Source organism: Gossypium hirsutum, chromosome A03 (assembly GCF_007990345.1).
Source record: "Gossypium hirsutum isolate 1008001.06 chromosome A03, Gossypium_hirsutum_v2.1, whole genome shotgun sequence".
NCBI classification, from domain to species: Eukaryota; Viridiplantae; Streptophyta; class Magnoliopsida; order Malvales; family Malvaceae; genus Gossypium; species Gossypium hirsutum.
In genome coordinates, this window is record NC_053426.1 from 105,697,164 (window position 1) to 105,724,168 (window position 27,005).

At 32.8% G+C, this 27,005-nt stretch overlaps 1 protein-coding gene and 1 non-coding gene across 3 annotated transcripts; both read right to left on the minus strand.

Moving 5' to 3' along the window:
• Positions 1 to 1,416: 1,416 nt before the first annotated feature.
• On the minus strand, positions 1,417 to 9,016 carry LOC107886774 (callose synthase 12). 2 transcript variants are annotated; one of them, XM_016810829.2, is made up of 2 exons: positions 3,579 to 9,016; positions 1,417 to 1,816 (listed from the first exon to the last, which is right to left on the minus strand). In XM_016810829.2, exon 1 carries the CDS (start codon positions 8,895 to 8,897, stop codon positions 3,585 to 3,587), a length of 5,313 nt encoding a protein of 1,770 aa, XP_016666318.2. In that variant the 5' UTR covers positions 8,898 to 9,016; the 3' UTR covers positions 1,417 to 1,816; positions 3,579 to 3,584. The 2 variants fall into 2 exon arrangements, with proteins under 2 accessions (XP_016666318.2, XP_016666319.2); XM_016810830.2 differs by having other exon boundaries at positions 1,417 to 2,150.
• Positions 5,864 to 5,944, minus strand: LOC121225464 (small nucleolar RNA J33). Its single transcript, XR_005923339.1, has one exon. It is a non-coding gene; the product is annotated as a small nucleolar RNA J33 (small nucleolar RNA).
• Positions 9,017 to 27,005: the final 17,989 nt, after the last annotated feature.

The following is a 27,005-nucleotide window of genomic DNA, read 5'->3' on the forward strand; positions in this document are numbered from 1 at the left end:
GTAAAGGGATGTCGGCCATTAGTGTCCCAATATCCTAATTTTTTTTTAAATCTAGTAGAAGGGTGTCATTCATAATTGTTCTAGAACCCAATTCTTTTTAATCTGGTACTGGGGTGCCGGCCATCAATGTCCTAGCATCCAAAAATTAATTTTTTAAATTTGGTACAAGAGTACAGGCCATCAGTGTCCCGACACCCAATTTTTTTTTTAAAATTTGGTACTTGGGTGTTAATCATCAATGTCTCAGCACCCCAAAATTTTTTTAATCTAATATAAGTGTGTAGGCCATCAATGTCCCAACACCTAAAAGAAATTTTTTTAATTTGATACAAGGGTGTCGACCATTACTGTGTCAGCACCCAAAAAAATTTCAAATACAGGTATAAACCTATACTAATATGATAATGGGTCAAAAAATATATGTTATTTAGCTAATTATTTTTTAATCCGAATTATTTACATAATTAATTATTTTTTAGGTGATTTGGGTAAAATAGCAGGCATTAGAGCAGCATATCTATTCCCTTCTCGATACACGTATGCAAAATACGTACTTTTCATCCTCTTTGGAGCATTTCCTAAATTGATCAGACCATAGAACTGGGCGATAGACCATCCTATTTATTGCATAAGATACTAATAGTCATGAAGCTATCCATTTCAAGAATAACATGTCGTATACCAAGTGATCAAGCTAAATGGAGCCTACGATGAGCACCCCCACAATTCCGCATCAATAACCATAGTGATCTTGGTCATGAGCACCATCAGTGTTGATCTTGGTGCAATCAGCGTTGGTTGGAGTCAGCCGACCAGTAGCCAGTGTCCCTCACCATCCTTCCCCATCAAAATCTTGTCTTAATAAAATGAGTACACACACACACACACACACACAAAAAAAAATCTCATTATTATTCCAAAACGTATATCCCAATCTCACTTTCATTAGCAAGATTTGCAAGGAACCATTCTTTGACCTCCAACCTTATAAATTCCACCAACTTGTCAGCTTTAATAGTCCTCATCCAGATAAATCAACTGCGAAGCACATGGTTGATGCCCTCAATTCAATTGCATCCCCACATATCAGCCAACTCGGATTCCACAACGCTCTTCATTAGTAAGCAGTGTGTTTAGAAACACGCCATAGAAAATTTCAGATTCTCTGAGCCTTGAGGGAGACGAAATCACCATATCCACTGTCATCTCCTATCACCTTCATCAACCTGGTAATCATCAATAGCTTCATATGCAGATTTTGTGGAGAATTTATAGTGTTGGTCCTAGGAAAAGTCATCGACATCATGCGGAGGAGGCAGCTTAACTGCTGAAATGCGGGCTAAAATAGTTTCAAGGACCAAATGACATACTCTTTTTATCATTTTGTTAAAAAAAATAAGAATTAAAGACAGGAAGTGAGTGAACAAATGATGTATTTCAGACAAAAGAATAACAAATACACTACCATCTCTCAACAATCTATAGAATACAAAGCTATACTCGCTATCAACAACACTGCATAAAGAGCATCAGTAACTCTGGAAACCTGGGAAAGTTGAAAAAAAAAAAAAAAGAAGCACGTAATTTAAGTAAACATAGCTTAATTACAGTAAACAGTAAACAAAGCTGAAGCTAGCCATTATGAACAATAGATCAAAACATGAAGGCAATATCCTCCCCAGCCGCTAAGTCCAAAATCAAACTAATGCCATGGCAGCTACATCTTCTGTCTTACAAGAATCTCCATAGAACCAAGCACTTTAATCTACCTAATCAACTCTTGTCCAGATAGTCTCTCATGATGAATAATACCAACCTGCAAAAGATAATGCCAAGAAACTATGAGCAATCCATGACATCACTTGGTATTCTCTGTTTAGTTAAAATGTTCCAAGAAAATCATTAACAAGCATTTCGAAGTTTGAACAAATGGCCTAGTTTGCTGCAGGCTTGCATGTCTATAAAGGACACAGCATGGTGACAGCGTCAGCAAGCACCCAAGTTGCATGCCAAAACCCCAAAGGCCCCGATTACCAAGTCATACAAATTTCTTCTAAAGCTACTTTTTTTTAGCAGGTCAACCATCATGCCATGAATCAGCCATGTCCCAAGAAACTTGGAAGATAGTAGACGACATTCTACATCAGGGCCTGAAAGGAAACCAATGATAAACAGTTTGTCTGGTTTTTAGACTTTTCTATTGCATGATTTAAAGTTTAACAATGGTAATTCCACATTCTAGGACAAGTTGCCTAGAAATTAGGTTTCAAGGGTAAATTCATTAATGAACTGGAAAAACAGCAAGAACTTTACCAAGTACCATTCGCCTGATAGCTACTTTTCAATTGTGATAACAGAGTAGAAACTTAATATGATAAGACAACATACAGGACAGGTTGCACGCGGTTTTATGTATGTTTCCAGTTACACTGACTTGAGAATGATTGGAGGAGGATCATTACATCTCAAGCTTGTCACGGGTTTTAAACTCTGAACTTAACAGATAGATATAAACATGGATTGACTGACTGCCAAAACAAAGCCTTTAAGGACAAAATGTACCTATCAAAATGGAATGCATACCACAACTGCAGCATACAAATGTATTATAGATAAATGCTACTTCAATTTTTGGATTGAAATTATTCAGGGCATATGGACAATCTTGGAGTTGACACAGATTAGTTCTCAGGTAGCCATCAAGTAACACCCTGAATAGAAGATAGTGGACCCTAAACAGGACAAACCTAAAGGCAAGGCATATTATTGAGATTTCAGTCTTGAGGGGCCTTATGGAAAGGCGATGCATGGCCATGAACCATGATTAAACAAAAGATAAATATTTCCAGTAGACAGCAAAGGTTTTAACAGCAAAACACTATAAAAATTTTGCATTCATGGCAAGAAAGAGACAAAAACTCCATAAACCTCTCACCCTCCGTTTCCATGACCTAATGAAGTATAACCATTATCTGCAGCCTACTACAATATAAGTCAAATTCAAAACAAAACGCAACAGAGCTTAGGATGCAGCATGAACCAACCTAGCCCCAACTTATTCCAATAAAAGAAACTAAGAGATGAATAGGAATCACTAAGACCAAACATGGAAAGAAGAAAGAAAGTGGAAAAAAAAAAAAAGGGATGACCTATGCAATAGCAAAAGTATAAAAAGTTCATAGTCCACAAACAGAATTAATTTGCTGGAAAAAAGAAAAGAATAAAACCCATTGCATCTAGTATCATTATAATACAGAAAATTAGCACCAAAGCAGAAAGAGACAATTGAATGGAATTCAGAGTTTTAAAGACGTTTATAAACAAAGAAGCCACAAATATGAAGAGAAAAAAAACCGCAGCCTTTTCTCATTTATGAAATGAACAATAAAAACTCAAGAAAGAAAAGCGAAACGTTAGTGAACCTAACCAAACAGCATTATGCTAAAGTATAACTATACTTGCTAGCCAAATTGCCCATTAGCATTTAACTACTAAATAAATAAATAATCAGCCACCAGATCATTCTGAAATATCTCTGGCAAAAGAAACTATAAAACAGAAAATTGCTGGTGAATTACCTCAAACTATGAGTCACTCGATTTTTTCCCAGTAACAATCTGGAAAATACGCAGGCCCCTGCTGAATGCTTCATTAAATAAGATCCTTGTCTGCATTGACTGAAATCCAGGCATCCACGACAAAAATGCCAGAGGGACCATAACAAGGACTCCAAACATTATATCATACAGCCGAGCTACAGAAACCACAGATTCCCAAAGCCTGGTAGACTGCAGGAATGGTCTAAGTACTTGAGCGATTGATATAAGTCCCCAGCCAGTGGGAATAAAAGCCAATAAACTGGTGAAAATGTCAACAAAATTAAAGGCTGTAAACTCAAGCAGTGCAATAATAACTAGTATTCCAAGAATTGTGACCAGGAACTGAACCATCCGGAAATATATATGCTCCTTAGCTGCATATTTGTCCCGAGCATATGAGATTACCAGATAAATTCCAAATGCCACAAAAATGTAGATCCAAGAAAGCAAGTATACAGCAATACTGGTACTGCCATTAGCAATACCCAACTGGTACACAATCCCATACTGGAAAAAGAAAAACCGAAGGTCTAAAATTATCTCCAGTAGCTTTCCCCAGAGGCCAGTTGTCCTTAGATGATCCTGCTCCTCATACCACCACCTTTCCCAGCTTTGCTCAGCCTTTGCAAACACACCACCATGGTACCAAATCCAGTTCATAAATTCATCAAAGTCATAAACAGTCTTCAACCAATCAAAACCAGAAGGATTGAATACAAAAGGGGCCATAATCCATGATAGGACCAGAAACCAACTTGAGATAGTCAAAGCTATGTAAACAAATGTGTCCTTAGCTACAGGGCTGTGAGATGCATAAACTGTAAGTATGAGACCAAGCTCAATAGCCTTTACAAAATGGCTACGTGCATACAGTCTATAATTTTCTGCAAAACTCTTGTGCTGAACAACAAAACCACGGCCAGTCGCCCGATACTTTGCACCACCATGAAGGACAGTCCGGCCAAAGTAGTGAGTTCGGGTTCCCATGGAGAAGGTGTAGAAAACAGATGAAAGCTGAAGCTGCATTGTTATGAAATCCCAGATAGCTTGAAGGAATCCATGCTCAAGGGAATTCTCCACTATCATTGGAAGAGCAGTGAAGAGACCAAGTTGGATGACGAACTGCTGATTTAAGATGGCACCAAGTGCTCTGTTGTTGTCACTGCTGCTAGACAGCGCAGCATTCTCAACACCACTAAGAGCCAGGTAAAGTCTGCCCCAAAGAAAAGCATATACAGTAAGAATGACCATCATCGTATTGAAAAAGAACCCCACAGTCGTATAAAAGAACGACAACATCCTGAAGAAGTCCAGTCTATGACCCAGCCGATAGACATCTCTGCTGAGAACTTGCTCGCCATTCCCACTAGCAACCTTGGCTTCAAACATAGATATTTGATTCAACCCAACATCCCTTCCTTTGCCAACCTGGATGTATTCATGATGTGTGACATTGCCTCCTCGCAAAGTACAATTAAAGCCAGCAAAAATATCCTCGCTAATATTAATCACTCTGGAAGCTTTACTGATCCCACCCCTACTCAGAAACCAAAACCTGTCAAAGACATCTGGATGGCCATAATGCATTCGAATTTTCAAAGGATTTGCCAAGACACGTTGTCCCAAAGTAACAAAACTTGTTTCTTGAGCTGACATAAACCAAGCAAGTGATGAAACAGAACCAGTAAAAATGTGTTCCCTGACTCCTAAGATAGTTGGCTTTCGTATACCATAGTACTGTTTGTATTCCTCCAAGAGATTGCGCATTTTCAATGCCTCTTCAAAATAGTTGTCTTGGTTCATGTCAATAGTTTGAACAGCATCACCACGGGTGAAGATAAGAGCATGATTTTGATTTTCTGGCTTGCCCTCTCCAAGCTTCAACGGACCAGGCAATTTGACACGATAGATCTCCACCTCCTTCTGTAATTGCTGATCATACTTCACAAGAACAGAGTAATACTCCTTCTCATCCCTCCCAGTTGAAACCTCATCAACATAGGCTACTCGAAGAGCTTCATGCTGTTTCATCAGATACAGGATTTCCTCAGCATGCGGATCCTTTTTGGCCTTCTGAGCCCCATAAATCTGGCAAGCAACCACATATGTGTATTTCATCATACACGTGCCTTGCTCGTGGCCTTTGAATAGCAGACCCAGAGAACTATTTGCTCTGTCTAAACTTCTGGAAGAAGGCGACCTTTCAGAGTTGAAACTGTCCAAACCACCATCTCTCCGCATAGAACCAAGTTCTCGTGCCCCTTCTCTAATATCCATCTCTGATGCAGAATCAAGGAAAGCCAGCATCTTCAGAGCTCTATAATAGTACATCATTCCTCTGACAGTGCGTGAAAGTGTCTGGCCTCTGTATGATGCCCAGAGCCTCAAATCTCTCATCTTGGTTGTCCATATCTCATCATCCTTTACCATTCCCTCTCGTCGCATTCTTTGCATGAAATTTTTCCACTCATCATCATATATGGTCTGCAAGTAATATAGGATCGAAATCCCATCTTCATTCTCAGTTCGGAGTTGTTCTCTGCTATAGAGCACTTCTTCGTTGTAGTAAGGTGTAAGGACACTAAAAGCCATCATCTTCTCAACTTGGGGTGCATGAGGCATATTCATAAAGAGCGAGTTGCTAAAGAATGCAATTCTTCGTCTAGCCTCAAGATTAACAGGAATATTCTGCATAGAATCCCTGGAGGTAAGAATTGTATGCAAGCGCCTAACTTGCCTATAGAACTTCTCATCACTGGGGTCAGGCAACTTAACAGCATTTTCAAACAGCAATCCAGCCATGGCAGCAGGGTCACGAGGAGCCAGTCCATCCTCCCTCAGCTGTTCAATGTTCCTTTTGTCTTTGAAAAAATCACGGACAGCAATCTCATAAAGGGCCTGCAAAGTATTAACCACCTGATTCACATCCTTCTTGGGCTTAGTCAAAATATCAACAAGTTTTATCAACTTCATATGAAGCTGGGGTAGTGCAGTCATTCTGAATGTCTTGGTGAATCTCTCGATCTCGATAGAATGATCAATTTCTTGAAACAGAACAGTGAGAATGGAATGCTCTTCAGACTGGACATTGAGAATTTCAAGCATCATGTGCTTGATACTGTCATATGCTTCAATCACGGCACAACGTCTATACTCACTCTTGCATATTTTATACCAAAGCCACTTATCAGGAGCATCAACCAACTCTTTTGCCTGGCTGAGAGCAAGCAACAGCTCATTACATAGCAACAAACATGGCCAGCGAATAACCCTCACATTCCAAGAATTCTGGGGCAACTCTAGCAGCTCAACTTCTCGATCAGAGATGATATCTTCTTCCCTGAAAATGGTAATTATCTCATTCCATATCAGAGCAAACTTGTGAGCCTCAACCTGGTTTGATTCAAGCTTCCTAAAAGGACGCCCAAGCCCATATCTCAGCTTCAACCGGTGAATAGCATCATTAAACTTGCTCCTAAATGTTCCTCTGGCATTCAATAACTGCTCTTCAGGCATCAGATTGAATTGAATTGCACTGGCAAAGAACTGAAACCTCAGCTTCAACTGTTGAATGTTCCTAATCTCTCCCAAGTGCAGGAATAACCCCACTCCTGCTCCCACAAAGGCAGAATAGATTGAATACCAAATCTGAATATCCATCAAGTAAATGAACACCACAGGCAGCCACAACAAACCGACAGCAAATCTGTTACTTCCACCGAAAATCTCATGCCATTCATAGGGCACATCCTTAAGATCCAACATTAGTTTCGTAGGTCTAATCATTGGTTTGATCTGTAAGAAATAACTAAATGCAAATTTTGTAGCCAAAACCAGTGCCCAGAACAGAGTATATTTAACATTATCAACTAGCCCTTCCCTCAATCCCCGACCAACAAAGCTCTTACTCTGAAACCACCAAGACAACAGGTAAAAGATCTTCCAATTTGTCTGCTCAATAAAGTTCCTAATCCAAGGAATCACAAACAAAGCCAATGCCAATAACTCAGGTAACACATAAGCAAAGGCTATTTGTAAAAAGAGGCGCACCCTCCTATCAGCCTCAGCTGTCCAATTTCTACCATGGTTATTCTGCCAGATCCTTCCATAACAAACTGCAAAAATCACTATCCATGCAGCAGCAATCACCACCTTTAACACCATCCTAATGCCGAGACCGAAGGTTTCTCTCGTCACACGGCTATACTGCATCCCTGCATCTAATAAAGCCTGCAAAAACCTCATCCCACTCCAAGTAATAAACAATGTCAAAATCTTAACCCGACAATTTCTAATTGATAATGCTTGCCACGGATACTCCTTCTCTTCCCAAGCCACAATAATAGCCGCCTGAAGAAACAAAAACAGCATCACCCAAAGCCTATCAAAACTCCTGTAAAGATTCCAAAACGACCTTTGCTCAACGAACCCAGTTTTCCCGATATGTTTACTCTTACTGGAAGTAACGAAAAAATTACTGCCCACATCAATCGGCCACTTGAGTTTCTGAAAACACCTCTTACTCCAAAAATACTCATTCAAATCATCATAATTCCTCCAAGCAGTATGCGGAGCTGTTCCGTTCTTGCTGCTCTCCACTTCAGCCTTTACAGTCTCGTATATGGGTTTCACCACACAGTTCAGAAACGCGTTTTCTCCGGATATCGACGGCATAACAGGCTGACCAGTATTTTCGTCGATGTAATCTTCGAGAATCTTGTTTAACTCCATGGCCATGTGGTGGAAGATGTAGCAGATGCATTCAGGCATGAAACGAAGATTAGCAGATTCGCCCCAAATCAACAAATATAGCCCCACGTACAGTAACTCCCGCCGGTGGTCAGAGTTAGAGCGGCTGCTGTCAGAGATCCATATGTTGGACTTTTTGCCTAAATAAGAGCACCAGCTAGTATAGTTTTTTAGAAGCTTACGGCGAAACCTACGGAGGACGCTAGGGTCGAGGGTGTCGATGTTGTCCGGCGGAGGAGTCAGGCGCATCTGAGCGTTAGCCAAGTGGAGCACAAGGTGTTCCCTCTGGTTCCTGACGTTGTCGTGTTGGAAACCGAAGAAGAGAGCAAGCCAATCCAGGAGGTCCATGGAAGGTTGCCATTGAGCATAAGGAGGCCTGCGCAGATCTCCAACGGCGCGTAGAGCGGCGGCAGCGGCGCGTACTTCTGGGAAACGGAGGGAAGGGTGGTCGGCAAGTAGGTTGTGGACGGGGATTATGTTGTAAGGTTCATCTTCACGCGCCGTTCGTGTTGGGCCCGACTGGTTGCCGGGACGGTAACGGAGAGTCATTGCATTAAAAAAAAAAAGAATAAGGGAGTTTGAACTTTGAAAGATGTTGTAGCCGGTTAGAGTTTTTTTTTTTCTTTGAAAAGAGAAAGCGGAAATAAACCGAGAAAGCGGGATTGGGCGGGTTTATTACGCGTTTAACTTTTTTTAATGTTTTATTATTTTATTTTTGGTAAAGTGAACATTTTGAAGCTTTAACCGATATCTTCTTTTTTTGTTCTTTTGGCGTTTTCCTATATTTCCAGAGTCTAATAGTTTTAGAAATATTGGGAAATTAGAATAAGATGATATTTTCTAAAAAAATATTGGGAACGAAAATTTATTTGATAATAAGATAATATTTTATAATAAATAGTATGTTATATAAATTTAATAATAATTAATATATAATTAAATTTTAATTTTAATTTATATATTCATATATGAGAATAGATAATGAAACATTAAAATTAAAATAGATAAATGAAAATAAATATGATTTAAACAAATATTTATATTTATATTATTAAAATATTAATATTTTATATTATAAAAATGTTTAATATGAATATATACGTTTATTATTAAAATATTAACATGAATATTCAATATTTTATACTATAAAATATTAATTTATTATACGATTAATACTTTTTTTATTAAAAATATATATTTAATAGTAATTAATGTATATCTTTAATAATATTAAAAATTATAATGTTTGATTTTAATATTTAATATTTTTAAAACTTAAAAATATATTTTATTAATATAATAATATTTAGTATTATTTAAATTTATTTTTATATAAAAATCAAACTACTAATATTTTTCCAAAAAAAATGACTTAAAAGCTTATTAAAATGAAAAGTTATTTTTGTTCACTATCAAATTATAACCCATTCTTATCCTAAATAAAAAAAAATTAAGCTTATAAGATGGATTTATTATATTAGTATTTTTGAAAAAAAATGGATTGATATATTACTAAATTCGACCAATATTAGATTAGAAACTCACCTAATTAGACTCCAAAATGAGTAACCACAAAACGAGTAATAATGGGGTATTAATAATCTCATGTTTACACCTATATATCGTTTTCTAGTATTTATATTGCTTTCAAAATCTTCTTTAATGTTATGTACACTACAAGTTTTATAAATTTAATCGGGATTGTTTTTCTTTGTTTAAATAAACACCATGCTTTGGAAAATTCAATAAAGTTACCCAAAAAAATCATGCATTCATTTACTATGCAGTTTTTATTAAACAAAAAAGAGCAAATAGTGACTGAGGTCAAACACCTTCTTTTAACAGGGCAACTTATCTCATCGAAGGTTGGGAGATTGAGCGGAGCGCTTTTGGGGTTTAAGCACACAAGTTTGAACTGCCCCCACCACCTTAAGCTATCATCCAATTTTTAAAATAATTTGAGTAAGTATCTTTCATTAGTCTAACCATTTGTTTAGGCATTACACATCAGTTTAAATTTTAAAATTTAAATTTAACATTTTCAAAAAAATTTAATTTAAATTGTAAATATGTATATACCTATTATATGATTAGATTGAAATGTTAAAAAAGCAAAATGTATTATTAAAAGTTAAAAGAGTATTTTTTTAATACGTCAAATCGAAGTAATTTAAGTAATAAGCTCACACTAGATTTAAGTTGACATTAAATGTAATATTAATCCTTTAATGATATAATTATAATATTTTAAAATTTAGACCATAATTTAAAGATATTTGATGCAATTAATCTATGTTTAAAATTATTTTTAATACTCTTATTATTTAAATTGTGTTTTAAATTAGTTAAAAGGAATAGGTGAATAGGTAGATTTGAAGATGACTTCACAATAATTCAATTAAAGCTACAATATGTTTTTAATCCAATTTGTCCACTTACTTTTTATTTATCAAAAAAATATCAACTTGAAAATTTAAATATAAATATTTTTTTATCTATATAATTAAAATATTTATTCTTAAAATACGTGAAATTGTAAGTGAAAAATTAGAGAATTCTGTTGAAAAATTACAGAGTACAATATACAATTTATTTTTTGGTGAATTACAATAATAAAGAAAATCTGAATAACTAACGTCGACTCAAACCCAGACTATATCTAAGACAATGAACACCCCTAACCATAGGCCATCACATGAGATTCAATATAATACACATTTTAAAATTAAGAATAGAAATTGTATTAATAAACATATAGTTAAAATTTGTTGCACGTATATCTTTCCCGTTAAATGGCACAGAATTTTCCTGTTAATTGTTTAGTTGAATTATAAAAGTACATTTGAACTTCTTCTTTTTCTTACAAATTCAAATTTATGATTATCTGAAATTGTATACCAAACAGTAAATACATTTTTCTTGGGGCAGAGCTTTTCGAAATTCCCCCAAGACTTTGTCCGCCTGCCTGCCCATTCTTAATGCAGAAGCCACAAGTGTACGAATTACGAGGACATTTTCAAAAGATAACAAACAAAATTTGACGATTTGCTCTCTTCTACTCCAAAGTAGTTTCCATATCGCACATCAATTTTACGCGCTGAATTCATTTATAAGCAACCACGATTCCAAAAATGTAAATCATACACTTTAAAAAGAAAAAAAAATCTATTTATGTCTATAGTTTTTATATCAAATTTTTTCAAAATATATAATATAAATTTTTAATTTAATTCAATTGGTTCATATTGATTCATTAGTAAATCGATTTTTTTATCTATCTCTGAGTCGATTTAATTTAAACAACATAATTAAAATGAAGCATAACTAAATTTAAGTAGAACCCGTTAATAATGTTATCAATTGATAAAAATTAAATAAATAAAGTGACTAAATTCTTAAATTTAAGAATAGAGGGATTAAATTTTAAAAGTCTAAAAAGTACAAGGATTTAAGAAGGAATTAAAGTGAAATATTAAATATAATTTTCTTTTCACTGATGGGTACAAAGAAAACTTAGAAAGATCCACTACTTTTTTTATATTATTAAAAAAATATTATCTAGATCACATTTGCATAAGAGTTGTCTTATAGTATATAGAAATAAAGGATTAAAAATAAGGTATAAAAAACTTCTTTTGAAAATTAGGTTAAAAACATATATGGTTTATCGCCCATAAAACTTTAGTTCTAGAAAGAATATTGTTTAGAGATTCCGCTTTCATAAGGTCAAAAAGGGAGGATTTGCACTCTCTTGATTCGACACTACAATTTATTGATTGAGAAGATATATTATTTATAGAAATTTTAAATTGATAAAAAGAAATGAATGGGAGACACACAGAACAAATGCTTTTTAACTTTCTTTCTTTTTTTTTGTAATATGGAGAAATATTTATGTATTAGATAATCATTTTATATTTAATTTTAATTTTTTAAATTTGATTTTATTTGTTTTCATTTATAATACACTCATCTCATTATGTGATTATATGCAATGATGAATTAAGGGGTCGGCAACGGTTTAGCTCCTTAAAATAAAAATTTCTCCTTTAAGATTATTATATTTTTAAATTTGTAATAATAAAATTATATTTAAGTTTTTTCAAAGTGTGATAAAATTTTAATTTAATATTTTAAAAATTATAAAAATATAAATTATTAAAATAATAAAATTATATTTTTATTATCTCCCTCAAAATTTTTTTTTTATTTTGCCTCTGATTATATGCTTTAAACTTTGAAGCAATATTTAGGAATCCTGTATAATAGTTGTGGTTAAACCCCTAAAAAAGAGAAAATGAATGGAAATTGGGGCTCACATGTCTTTCATATAGAGACAGAATCGAAGTTCCAAGGTGTTAAAAGGATGGCTTTATTTTGGGGGTAGTAGCCTCTCAAATCTATGAATTATTTTAAGGTGCTTCATGTAATTTAGACTATTTCAGTATCCAAATTTCCATTCATAATATATGTTCGTTGTTCAATTTGATGGGATGTGATTACTAAAAAAAAAAGCCATTATATTTTAATTTTAATATAAGAGTTTTTTAGAAAAAAATTAATTTTAAAAACATATATAATTTTAAATGATTTTATTTTTGCTAAGTTTTTTTCCCTAAATTTTGATGTTCCTTTTTAAAATATCTCGGGTAAAACTTCATTTTATATATACAATTGTAGGCATTGATATCATTGTTAAAGGTAAAAAAAAATTTATGCGATATAATGATATAATTTTATTTTATAAATGTTTCAACATATATTTATATTAAAAATTACATTATATTTGTATTTGTAAATTTTTAAAAAATGTATTGCATTAAATCAAAGCACAAAAGTGCATACACTGAATTTTTTTTTTTTTGGTAAAATGTGATTAGTTAGCTCATGGAGGAAAAAATAGGGAATGAGAACACAAGGCATAGAAATAGAAGACAAGAAGTGAAAATATCCCTAAATCAATCTCAGATCCCAAGTTTAAGAAGAACCCAGCAATCCCATTTGTTTACAAGTTGAACATAATATATTCATATCTGGAATTGATCTTTAAGAGCAGAATTCAAAGCAAAATTATTTTTTGTGTAAATACAATTTTTTTAAAAAGCAAAACATCGAAAATGTTTATAATTTTTAATTTTAAGATATTATTTGATAATTTTTTTTTCAAAAACTTGTATTAATATACAAATATTATTAAATTAAAAAAATTGTTTCTAGAAACTAGTTTATTTTTAAAGAAAATAAACAGGACCCTTCCTTAGATTTCTCCTTCAACAGCATAAAATTCGACAGCATTATGAATTGAGAAGAAAGAAGCAGCATGAGCATGTGTTGAGAAAGAGGTCCAGGCAGGATTAGCACGTGAAGTTCCATTCCATGCCGCATTCAATTAGATCCATGGGGGTGGGTTGGCCAATTTTGATTAAATTATTATCATGGGATGGGATGGGATGGGATCACATTTTTGTATAAAATTTTGACAAAGGCTGAGGGAAAAGAGAAGGGGTATGGTATCGTGTCATCTAACGACTTTAATTTTTTCCATTTTCTTTGTTATTCACTTCTTCATGATGATTGTATGAAATGGGTGGGTAGGTAGGATGGGTTTGACTATATTGAAATTTGAAAACCCATACAGGGTCAAGGGTTACCAACCTAATGCCACAATAATTAGTTAATTAAAATCCTATTAATACATGCCACCAATTACCTAAAGTTGAAGAAGGTTAGGTGTTACCTATTGGGGATAATTGTATTATGAGTAGGGGTGAGCGTTCGATCGAATCGAATCGAATGAAAAAATTTCGAGTTAATTGAGTTGATAAATCATATTTTATCATCCTAATTTGATTTGAAATTTTCTCGAATCGATTCAAATGAGATGGAATTCGAAACGAATCGAATCGAATCGAATATATTTGTTCGAGTTAAATTTTAAAAAATAATTTTGGCTCCTTGTAACCACTGTCACCTATCATAATAAAATTTGTCCACCTTAATCAAATTTTTTAACTTTCATCACCTCATAATTTATTTATTAATTTTTTATATACGGGTTAGCTTCTTTGCTTGCTTAATTGTTTCAATTATCTTCAGATTCTTGTCACTATGTATTTTAGAATTAAAAAATATATTAAATGTAAAAATGTGATTTTTTAATAAAAGTTATTTTAAATTAAAATGTGAAATTGATAACAATATAAAATTTTAGCACGAATATTTTATGGCATAATTAATAATCCAATTTTAATATAAATATTCAATATGACTAAACAAGTCAACAATATAAATAATTTAAAATGTGAAATTTAATTTAATAATATAAATAGTATATATAAATAAAATGATTACTATTTATGTTTAGTGATATTTTTTGGATAATTTTGATTTTTTATTTGAGAGTAAAGAGTGAGAAGTAAAAGTCTAGGAGAAAAATAAAAAGTTTTGGGGAATAAAAGTTTGAGGGAAAGTAAATGGGGGGTAAAATTTTGGAGAAAAAATATTAAAAAAATTTGGCGGGGTGATGGGTTTGGGGTAGATGGGAGGTGGGATGGGAAGGGATTAAAAGTTTTAGGGGGAAAGTGGGAGGGAGTAAAAATTTTGGGGAAAAACAAAAAGTTTTTGGGAGTAAAATTTTGAGAAAAAGTAAATGGGAGAGTAAAATTTTGGTGAGAAATGAATTTTGGGTAGATTGGGGGGTTGGGATAGAAGGGGAGTAAAAATTTTGGGGGGAAAGTGGGAATGAGTAAAAGTTTTGAGAGAAAAGTCAAAAGGTTTGAGAGTTTAGGGTAAAAATGTAAAATATTATAGTTTGATATTCGAATTATTCGAATTATTCGAGTTATTCGAATTCAAAAACTCAACTCGATTCGAACTCGAAATTCGAAAAAAATTCGAGTTGACTCGAATAACTCGATTCGTTTAACTCGAAATTCGAGGTTTTTTTTTATTTTTTCGAGTCGAATCGAATTTTGCTCACCCCTAATTATGAGCCTATCTACTTCACACACACAAACATGCAGCAGTGTCTTTTGTTAGGATTTAAAATTAGTAAGAAGTTAATTCAGGCGCAGTTAATAGTTTGGTAGTAAGATAAGATAACATGACGGCCGTTCATTCTTCCATTGCACCTGCTGCTGATTTATCAACTGAGGAAAAGGAGTAACTCTTCTAAAGCACCAAGAAAGTTGAGGTTCTAGACCATGGGATCTCAAATCCTTGCCGTATCGTTTCTTATAAACAAACACTCATTGGGAGTGAGTTTGGTGATTATCAACAATTCCTTTCGGATAGTTTGAAAGAAATGGATGAGGAAGTTGATGCCAATACACCCCAAATTGTTGAACACATTATTGAGGAAGTTAGTATTATGAAGGCCTGAGATTCATTTGGTCAAATCTCCGTAATCTTTCTGATCTTATCCAAGAAAGAATCGATTATACGCTTTTGTGAATCCTAACTAGAGGTTACGCATCTCCCTTAGGTTCGCTCAGATCATTGTCCTTTGCTTATTTGTCTTAACAATCATACTTGGAAAAAATGAAATCGGCCTTTCCGTTTCTAATTAATGTGGTTTGATCATCCTAAATTTAGCCACACTCTTGATGGTTTTTTGTCTAACTCAGATTGTTCTCCATTAGACACTATTTCCCCTTTCATGAATTATTTAGCTTAGTGAAATAGATCTATGTTTGGTAACGTTTTTAGGAAGAAGAGCCTACTCTTGGCCGACTTATTAGGGGCTAAGAAAGCTTTAGCTAAAGCCCCCTCAAATTTTCTTATAGATCTCCATAATTCTCTGCTTGAGGAATTGGGTTATGTTCTTAAAGAAAAAGAATTCCTTTGGGCTTTGAAATCCTGAGTCAATTGGATTATTGATGGGGAACAAAATACTAGATTTTTCCATCTATTTATTTTAGTTTAAAGGAATTCTAATAAAATTGTAGGATTGAATGACTCCATTCGTAGATAGGTTACTGATAGGCCTAGGTTGGAATCTCTTGTCATGAACTACTCTAAGCTGTTCACTACCTCTAACATTGCTTCTTCCAGTCAAATCAGTAGCGAAGATATTGTTTAGTCGCAAATCCCTAACTCAGATAAACTGTAACAACCTATTTACAGTGAAATCAGAATAGTGATTTCGGGACCACAAATCCAAAGTCAGAAAATTTATTTTATTATTATTTTATGGCCTACAGTATGATAGAAATACCTTATAAAAATTTCATTAAGAAATTTTACAGTTTACATGCTTAATTTGAAAAAATGACTAAATTACATAAAGTACAAATGTTGTGTTCTAATAGCTAAAGGTATTAAATAGCTATAGAATTTTAAATTGGAGGTCCTTAGATAGTAGTTAGCCATAAAGTTGTTAGTGGATAAGCATGAGTAGTCATCATTGGAAATTGAATGCATTATTAAGGTTAATTTTAGAAATTAGTGATTAAAGTTATAATAAATAAAATAAAATAACCTATTATTATCATCTTCCATCAAAATAAAAAAAAAAACCTAGCCATGGAAGCTTGAAATTTAGGCAAGCTTATTTTGCTCAATTAGGTATGATTTTTATCCCGTTTTTGATGATTTATATGTTTCCGGTATCGTTGTAGCTTAATCTAGCTAGCCCGAGGATTAATTTGCAAAACTGTTAAAGTATTAGGGTTTTTCTATTGATGAACATACTTGAGTTCTGAAGTTTAATGATAGAAAATGAATGGTTGTTGTTAGATAAACAACTTTTATAAAGAGAATTTTGATGAAAACATCAACTAGTGGCTAAATTGAAAATGTGATAAATTTATGGTAAAATTTGTGAAGTTTTTGAAACATATGGGCTGCTATTAATATGTACAAAAATTGGCTAGGCTTGAGTAAGGATTAAATTGCATGAAATTTAATTTGTTAGCCTAGGGACTAAAGTACAAAGGAATTAAAAGTATAGGGCAAAATGATAATTTTGTCAAAATTCCATACTGGATTAAATTGAATGGAAATTATATTGAAATGAGTTAAATTCATTCGTATAGATCCTGTCAGACCTCGTGCAGAGTTAGGTTGAGGCAAAGAGAAAATATCGTATTAGTTGCCTCTGTATCTACGTACACTTATAGAGATAAGTTCGTGTAATTAAATTATATATATTTATATGTTTTAAATTGAATTATATGTATGTAATTTGTATAATTGCCATGTATAAATACCGACCGCATATCAAATGATTACCGAGTCCCGATTGAACCTTAGGAATTCATAGGATACAAATGACATGTCATTAGAGTTACCGATTTGGTTGAGGTCTTGCATGAGTTGTGGACACACCACACCTCGTATAAGCTTACCGATTTGCAGCTCATGAGAGCTTACCGATTCTCAGCTCGTATGAGCTTACCGATTCACAGCTTGTCATAGCTCTTATAAGCATACATGTACATGAATTGATACATTTCAGTTCAGTACACCTCGTGTGTGCTACTCGAGTATCCAAGGATATTCCAAATGGTTCAACGGGCGATGTTCTATTTTAAGACAATATGAGTTTGATACGAATTATTACAGGTAAATACATGAAATACATGGAAATGATATTACATGATATATTGAAACATGAAATGGATGATACATGTATATGAAACTTGCTTAGTGATTATGTTCATCCATGTTTATTGGCTATTATATGTGTTTTATAAGGCTAACATGTTGAGGATATGTGTTTAGGCTTTTGGCCAAATTGGTTTGAATATGTTTTGTATGCTTACCTTAAATGTGATTGAATGGTAAGTTAATTTCTTTGTTATATGAACTTACTAAGCTTAAATGCTTACCCTGTGTTATTTTTCATGTTTTATAGTAATTCAGAAGCTCGTTCGGGTTGGAAGCTTGTCGGAGCTATTTCACACTATCAATCGGCTCTTTTGGTACTTTTGGTTAATTAATTCCAGTTATAATGACATGTATAGGTTAATTTGGTCATTGTTGGCATATAAATGTTTTATTGAGGCTAACCACTTATATGACTTGTGTTTGGTATATTTTGATGTATATATATGTATGGCCTTATCATATTTGATGTGTGTTGATACGGTAGAATGAAAAAGAGTAAAATGTGGTTTGAATATGCATATATGTATTTGGTCATTTAGGTAAGTTTGGATAGTTGGTTGATATGTTTTTAAGTTGTAATTTGAGGTGCCTAAGGGCATATAGGTTGTATGTGGTGATATTTCATGTTTAAGACTTGATTTTGACTTGTTTTGAATGTCTATTTATGGCTTGGTTAAATGCAAATTGTTGTGTTTAGGTTGGTATCGAATTATGTGAGAAATGTAGCTTGAAAAATGACCTATTTTCGTCCACACAGGCAGAGGTACGGGCGTGTGTGACACACAGCCATGTGACATAGCCGTGTGTCCCCTATATCTTCTTAAGGGTGCAAGTCAGTATGCTCACATGGCCTAGCACATAGGCATGTGGCTTGGCCGTGTGACCTAAGTCAGGAAGTTACACAGGCACGGACGCGGGCTGGGACACGACTGTGTATCCCTATTTTGAATGTCCACATGGCCTAGGACACGAGCGTGTCTCTTGGCCGTGTGAGTCACGCGGCCTGACCACACGGCCGTGTAACCTCTGTAGCTTTGAAAATTTTTAATATTTTTGAAAAATTCTTTCTGTATCCGATTTAGTCCTGACTTGTTTCTAATGTGTATTTTGGGCCTAGAGGGCTCATATAAGGGACAATATGTATGATTTTGATTGGTTTTTGACATGAATGCTATATAATATGAAATGTTTGCATTTTTTGACTATTTGAAATATCTGTTTATTTAATCTATAAATTTCAATAATGCTCTGTAACCCTGTTTTAGTGACAGATTCGGGTTAGGGGTGTTACATAAACTGCATTTATGTGAGGAGGTTTCTGAGGTTGAGATAGTTAAGGCGGTTTGGTCATTTAAGCTTATTAAAGCTCTTAGACTAGATGATTTACACCCATCCTTTTATCAATGTTGTTGGCAAACGGTTCGATATAAAATGATTAAATTAGTTTTGGAGGTGTTTCAAACCTCTTTAATCCTTGACAAGCTAAATGAGACTTCAATTTGCGATTATTCCTAAATCTAGAGATGTTGCATCGATCTCTCAGTTTAGACTTATTAGTTTATGCAATACTTCTTATAAGATTATTAAGAAGATTCTTGTTATGCGTCTCCGACCTATGCTTAATAAAATTGTATCTCCATTTTAAGGCAGTTTTCTCCCCAGGCGCCAGTCTTTGAATAATGCAATGATAGTGCACGAATTTTTCCTTTCTCTTCCACAATGTAAGGGGTAGAAAGGAATGATGATTATTAAGTTGATTTAGAAAAAGACTATAACAAACTTGAATGGAGCTTTATTCAAAAGGTCCTTACTTACTTTAGGTTCTCACCCAGTTGGGTAAAGTTAATGATGAACTGTATTTTGACGACATACACTTTGATGCTTTCAAACGAGTCAAAATTTAATAGTTTCAAATAGTCTATAGAGGAATTTGTCAGGGTGGTCTCTATCCCTCTACTTATTTATCCATTGTATGAGTTCCTTAGCTTGATGATCCTAAGAGCAATGGGTCTTTAAGATTGGTCTCCCATTCGAGCCTCTAGAAGTGTACCCTGGCTTTCTCATCTATCATTTGCAGATGATGTCATATTAGTAGAAAAAACTGATGACAATATGATATCCTTTATTTGACAGATTCTTCAGTAATTCATGGCTGAATCTAGCCAAACCTGTAACACCTTAATCCGAATCCGTCACTGAAACAAGGCATTACCGGAGTTCTATATAACATTTTCAAATAAACCAGGTCAAATACTATTCACTTTCTAATTTAATTATAGTATCCCTCAAATGGACCCTCGAGGCCCAAAACATGCATTAGAATCAATTCAGGATTAAATCGAGATTTCGAGGAATTTTTCACAAACTTCTAAAATTTTTCTCACTTGTAGGAGTCACACACCCATGTGAAAAATAAGGCTATTTTCCAAGCCCTATTTTCACCTATTTCATACAAAACCTGCATAAAACTTTCCCAATACCAACCAACCAATTCAAGCATGATTTTCAAGCCAATTTCAAACATTTAACATGATATGTATGCTTACAACCTTAACTCATACCTTACCTTTCCATAAAATACATTTTTAAATCTAATTAACCCAAAATGTATTAAGCATACATATATAATCATAATTTACTTTATAGGCGTATCAAAATCAAGTTATTAATGGCTAGATTACATTCATCCAATTCATCATTAACGTTGGTATTAGTAGCCTATACATGCCATTAACTCAAAATGAAACATTTTTATTTACCAAAATGTGGTGGTTGATAATGTGATGTGGCTCTGACTTATCTCCGACCTCTCGAGCTTTCGAACACTATAAAACAGGGAAAAATGAAACGGGGTAAGCACTTAGTGCTTGGTAAGTTCATGTAACGAGAATCTAACTTACCATATATTTTCATGAAAATTTAAATCAAACATGCACATATCCATAACAATAGAACATTTGCCTATCACATACAAACTCATCCCATGAATTAGTCAGATAACATCATATAATTTCAATACATAGATGAATGATGAGCTCATTAGTTCTATGATTCCATGTACTTGCCATTTTCTATATTTATCCCGTTGAATTTCTCAGAATTTTGATGGATTTCCAGTATACACTTATAGCGTACAATTTCAAGTCCATCAATTCATATTTATTCTTTTCAGAGAGCATACTCCTGAGTCTCATTTCACACAGTGGGATTACCAGTCCAGGCTAAATCCCCGTAACATATGCTCAAAGAGTATTTATCAGGATTACTAGTCCAGGCTAAATCCTTCTAGTGACAAATACTCTATAAGTTCGATTTGGATTACCCGTCATGACTAAATCCATTCAATGATACATATATTTTGGGATGGCTATATTAGGATTACCCGTCCTGACTAAATCCTTTTACTTTCCCATGTAACATCCTTTTTCAGCCATCCATCGAATTCCTTTTATTCAACCGAGATTATTTTTCCTTTTCATCAGTAATATCAAACATTTTATCATATTCCATACATTGAACATACAATTAACATTCATATCATATAACATGCATTTCAAGCATTTTAAGATTCAATGTTAAGTTACACAAACTTACCTCGATGTTCATTTGTTAATAAAGTCTACTAATCTGAGAATTTTTCCTTGCCTTGATCTAACCTCGTATTTGAGTCGTCCGGATCTATATAAATGAATTTAATTATCAATTTCATTCAATTTATATTCTATTGTGTTCAATCTACACATTGGGTAAAATTTCCATTTTGCCCCTAAACTTTTATTAATTCCAATTTCGTCCCTAGGTTCAAAAAATAAAATTCATGCAATCTAATCCTCGTTCCGAGCCTAGTCGAAATTTCCATATATCATTTATAGCACCTATGTTTCACAAAATTTAAAATTTCTTTGAATTTCACAAGTTTACAATTTAGTCTGTATTACACAAAACTTTTAACTAATTCTTCAATTTAATCCTTTACCCAATTCTAACTTGAACTTCTATCAATTCAACCCCTAATTCATCAATTAATTCAACATACATCATGTCCAAAAATCTACTAACTTTCAAATTTTCAACATATACTAAGTAATATTTTATTCTAGGATCATAAAAACTTGAAAATTACAAGAAAATAGACTAAATTGACTTACCAATCGAGCTTGGAACCCTAAAAACCCTAATTTTCTTTTTTCTTTTTCTTTCTCTTTCTTTCGCCCCATGTTCTTCTCTGTTTCGTTTGGCTTTGTTTCTTTTATTTCCTTTCTTTTATTTATTTTACGTTATATATATAATATAAAACAATATAATAATTAATATAATACTTATTTATTAAGTAAATATATATATAATATATATTTCAACTAAAATATCTCAAATATTTCAATGTTAAACCACCTCAAATTATAACAATGGAATATTTCCCTATCTGGTCCTTTTAACTTTCTTTAATCTATAATTAAACTTTTACCTCTGTTGCAATTTAATCCCTTTACCTAATTATTTTTAATTCAAAGAAATTCACTTAACTAAAATCTAATTAACTACACAAATAACTTCTTAAATATTTATTAAAAATATTTATGAATCCGATTTACCGGAACGGAGTCTCGAGAATGCATTTTTTTTAATTTAGTCATTTTTAATCAATTAACCATATAATCAATAAAATTTTCTTATCAAAATTTTCATGCAGCATTCCTATCATAATATATATCATGCCATAATATGAAAAAAAAATTTCTTTTTAGCTCGGATTTTTGGTTACGAAACCACTATTCCGATTTCACTAAAATTAGGCCGCTACAAAACCATTAATTTTGAAAAATCACTGTACTTTTTTCTCCCAAGTACGCCAACTCTAGAAAGGAAAGTATATCGATTGCTTTAGGTATAGGAGAAACTCTGGATTTGGGGAAATATCTTGTGTAATACCCTGAAAATTTTTACAGTAAGATATTATCCTTGATATAGTAAAATAAGGAAATAAAGTGACAAAAAGGGAAATTTTGAGTTATGTCAATATTGAGAAGTATATTATGATATAGTAATTCAAGAAAGGACTAAATTGTAAAAGTGAGAAAAGTTTTGTTGCACAAGAGTAAATATTCATAATTTGAGGGGTTAAAGTGTAAATATGAAAAAGTTGAAGGACCAATAGTGTAAATAATTTAAGAGTGGAATGATCTAGAAACTAAGGAAAATGGATGAATTAGGACCAAATTGAACAGATGAAGAACTATGAGGGACTAAATTGCAATTTTACCAAATTAAATGATGACTCAAGGATGGAATTTTAAAAGATAATGAAGGGCAAAATGGTCAATTGGAAGAGAGAGAAATCTAGAAAGTAATAATGATGCTAGAGATATTTTGATATTTTATAATTATTTAATTAGATAAATATTATTTTATTAATACTTTAATAAGATATTTTATTATTATTTTATTAGTATATAAAGAAAGAAAGATGAGAAATTCTCATCCATATTTTCCCATGCACTAACGTGAGAGAAAGAGAGGAAGAAAGAAAGTTTTGCTTTCTTTACAATTTGGTCCTTTTACCAAAAATTCACCATTTTCACCCAAAAATCAAATGAATTTCTATAGCTACCAAGAGACAAAAATGTTAAGGAGAGCATGGGGAGTTAGAATATCAAGTTGGATTCAAGAAATAGAAGCTGGAGGAGAGAGAAAATCAAGTTAAAGATTAGTATCAATAGAACAAGGTAAGTATATCAAGATTTCAATATGTTTTTAAGTTTGTTATTATTGACAAAGCATGGAAATAATGTTATAGTAGAGTTTTCTTACATAAGGTCCTATGTTTTTGATATGTTAGTAAAGAGAAAATAAGAGAAAGTGATGAGAAATGGTGTAGAAAAAGAAAATAAAGGTGTTATAACATGGTAATTAATAGCTTGCACAAAAACAGTTTGGACAGCAGCAGTAGACTAACTTTGAAAAATCACCATAAGTTGTAGAAATCGAATTAGAAGATGAAAAAAATATGTAATTAAAACTTATTGAGTATAGTTTCTCATAGAAGAAATAGTGTAAGCAATGGATTTGTAAATTTTGAGATATAATGAATTTTGTGAGACAAGGTCAGAATGAATTCCGATTCCCCTGTTCTGACTTTGAAAAATCATAAAAAATTGAATAAAAATAATTAGGGGCTTAAATTTATATTTCTAAAATCCTGAATGAGTCTATTTTTAAGAGAAACAAACAAGAACATCATTTGAATCCTGTATGAGGAGATAATTAATTTTTGGTGAAGATGGGTCAGAACTGTCAGACAGCAGAACAGGGGCAACTTTAAAGAATAAACTGTACTTATTGGCTAAACCAAAAATTCTAAAATTTTTATGGTAAGAATATATATGAGTCTAGATTTAGGGAAAATTATCAGATATTAATTTGGAGTTCTATAGATCCAGATATAAATAATTTAGTGACTATGATGCAGATAGACAGCTTGAATATTCATAAAAGTAAATAATAAAAATTATGGATAATGTTACTTACAAGTGTGTTATCTACATTAAGGATGTGGAATGGAGAGGAGGAGGAAAAATATGTATGAATATTCATCTAGCATGGCTAATTTGCATATTTTAGGCTCAGGGACTAAATTGAATAAAAGTAAAACTTTATGGGCAATTTCGTAAACATGTCAGAAATGACCAAATTGCATGAAATGGATTATTTTATTATTTAAATTACAAAATTGAATGAAATTATTAATTTAGTTCAAGATCGAGGGAAAACATGTTTTAGGGATTAAATTGAAAAATGTTGAAATTATGAAAAATTCTGATATTTTATAGAATTCATGGATTGTTATCAATATATATGAGAATAATAGCTGGAAATAAGGATTAAATTGCAAGAATTTTATTTTCCTGACTCTAAGGATGAAATCGTCATTAATTAAAAGTTTAGGGGCAAAATGGTAAATTTTCTTAGAGCATTAATTAAATGCATTAGAATATGAAATGAATGAAAATGATGATCAAATTTATTTATAAAGATCCGGACGACTCAAATATGAGACTTGATCGTGGAAAAGAAAAGATATCAGATTAATGAAATTATAAACACAAACAAGCAATGAGGTAAGTTCGTGTAACTTGAATTATATTCTTAAATGCTTGAGATTGTATGTTATTTATGTGAATATGATTTGAATGTTCATTGTATGAAAATTTATGAAACATTGATAAATTTGATAAAAGGAGAAGAAATCCCGGTTGAATGAAAGGAAAATTCGATGGATCTCTGAAAAGGAATTGACGATAAAAAGGATCTAGCCCGGACGAGTGATCCTATCCTGATATAGCCCTCCCGAAGAATATGTGTAAAACGGATTTAGCCCGGACGGGTAGTCTAAATTAGGGTGTGAATTTAGCCTGGACTGGTAATTCAGATCCAAGCTCATTAGAGTAATTGTCGTTGCAGGGAGTGTGCTCTCTCATTAGAGTAATTTAGACAATACTCTATGAGTTTATATTACAGGGGATTTAGCCTGGATTGGTAATCCCACTGTAAGGATGAGGTTCGCGGAAGTGTGCTCTCTGATATGAAATGTGTAAGACCATGGTTGAAAGATACCATGGCAACCTGTGTGTAAGACCATGGTTGAAAGATACCATGGCAACCTGTGTGTAAGACCATGGTTGAAAGATACCATGGCAACCTGTGTGTAAGACCATGGTTGAAATATACCATGGCAACCTGATATGAAATGTGTAAGACCATGGTTGAAAGATACCATGGCAACATGTGTGTAAGACCATGGTTGAAAGATACCATGGCAACCTGATATGAAATGTGTAAGACCATGGTTGAAAGATACCATGACAACGTGACATGAAAAGAATAAGACCATGGTTGAAAGATACCATGGCAACATGACAGAAAATGAGTAAGACCATAGTTGAAAGACACTATGGCATCACGTCAAAGATAAATAAGACCGTGGATGGGAGACGCTATAACATCTGTTGAATAATTGATATTCAGGTAAAATGTATTAGATGACGAATGGTTATATGAAATGGTTGTGTGAAATGTTTACAAGAACTGGTCATATGAAAATATATGTACAAAAGCGTTGTATGAAATAATTATGAAAATGGATAAACGAAATAAGTATAAGTACATGGAATATAATTTATGTTAAGTTTGATATAAGCTATTACCAGAATAAATATACATAAAATATATGGAAATGATGAAGCATAAAATATTGATATAATGAAATGAATGATATATGCTTGTGAAGAAACGGTAAGAGCATGATATGTTTCATGACATGTACATATATGATTATCTTTGATATGTTGATACAAGGAAATTATGTAATTGAGACTATTATTAAACTCAAGTGCGACATGTCGAGAAAATAGATATATCAATGTTGAATTTATATGAGATATGTGCAAGTATACTAACAATGTTGTTGTTTGATGCTTATACAAGTGCCAAACTGTTGATTGAATGGTAGTATATTTATTTTATATGATGCATTGAATCGGTAAGTATTTTAATTTTTTTAAGTGATCTACAAATGGTAGTAATGCTCCAAAACCCTGTTCTAGCAGCCGATACGGGTTAGGGGTGTTACATTTAGTGGTATCAGAGCTACGGTTTAGTCGGTTCTAAGACTAAACGTAGTATATGTGAAGTCTACAAACACATGTCATTATAATATGTGATAGTATGATATCTCCCGACTCTGATGAGATTTGTTTTACTTATAAAATGAGATGCTTTCTAACCCAAGATAATTCTGATAATGCTAAAAACGATACTCAGGTATATGAGTACATATTTGATTAGAATGAATCAGAATTCATAAAAGTATGAATAAATACATGTCGATGATGAATGTTATGTGTATTATTAAAAGTAAATTATATTGCTACATGAAATATTGTGCTGATGACTAAATTACAAAATATATAAAAGTGGTATAAGAAGTACATGATAAGGATTATTAGTAAATTATGGATGAATAGTGAATTTTGAAAAATATTACATGTATTA

Coding starts and splice junctions, on each gene's coding strand:
- LOC107886774 (XM_016810829.2), bottom strand. CDS start 8,897: ATGACTCTCCGTTACCGTCCCGGCAACCAGTCGGGCCCAACACGAACG.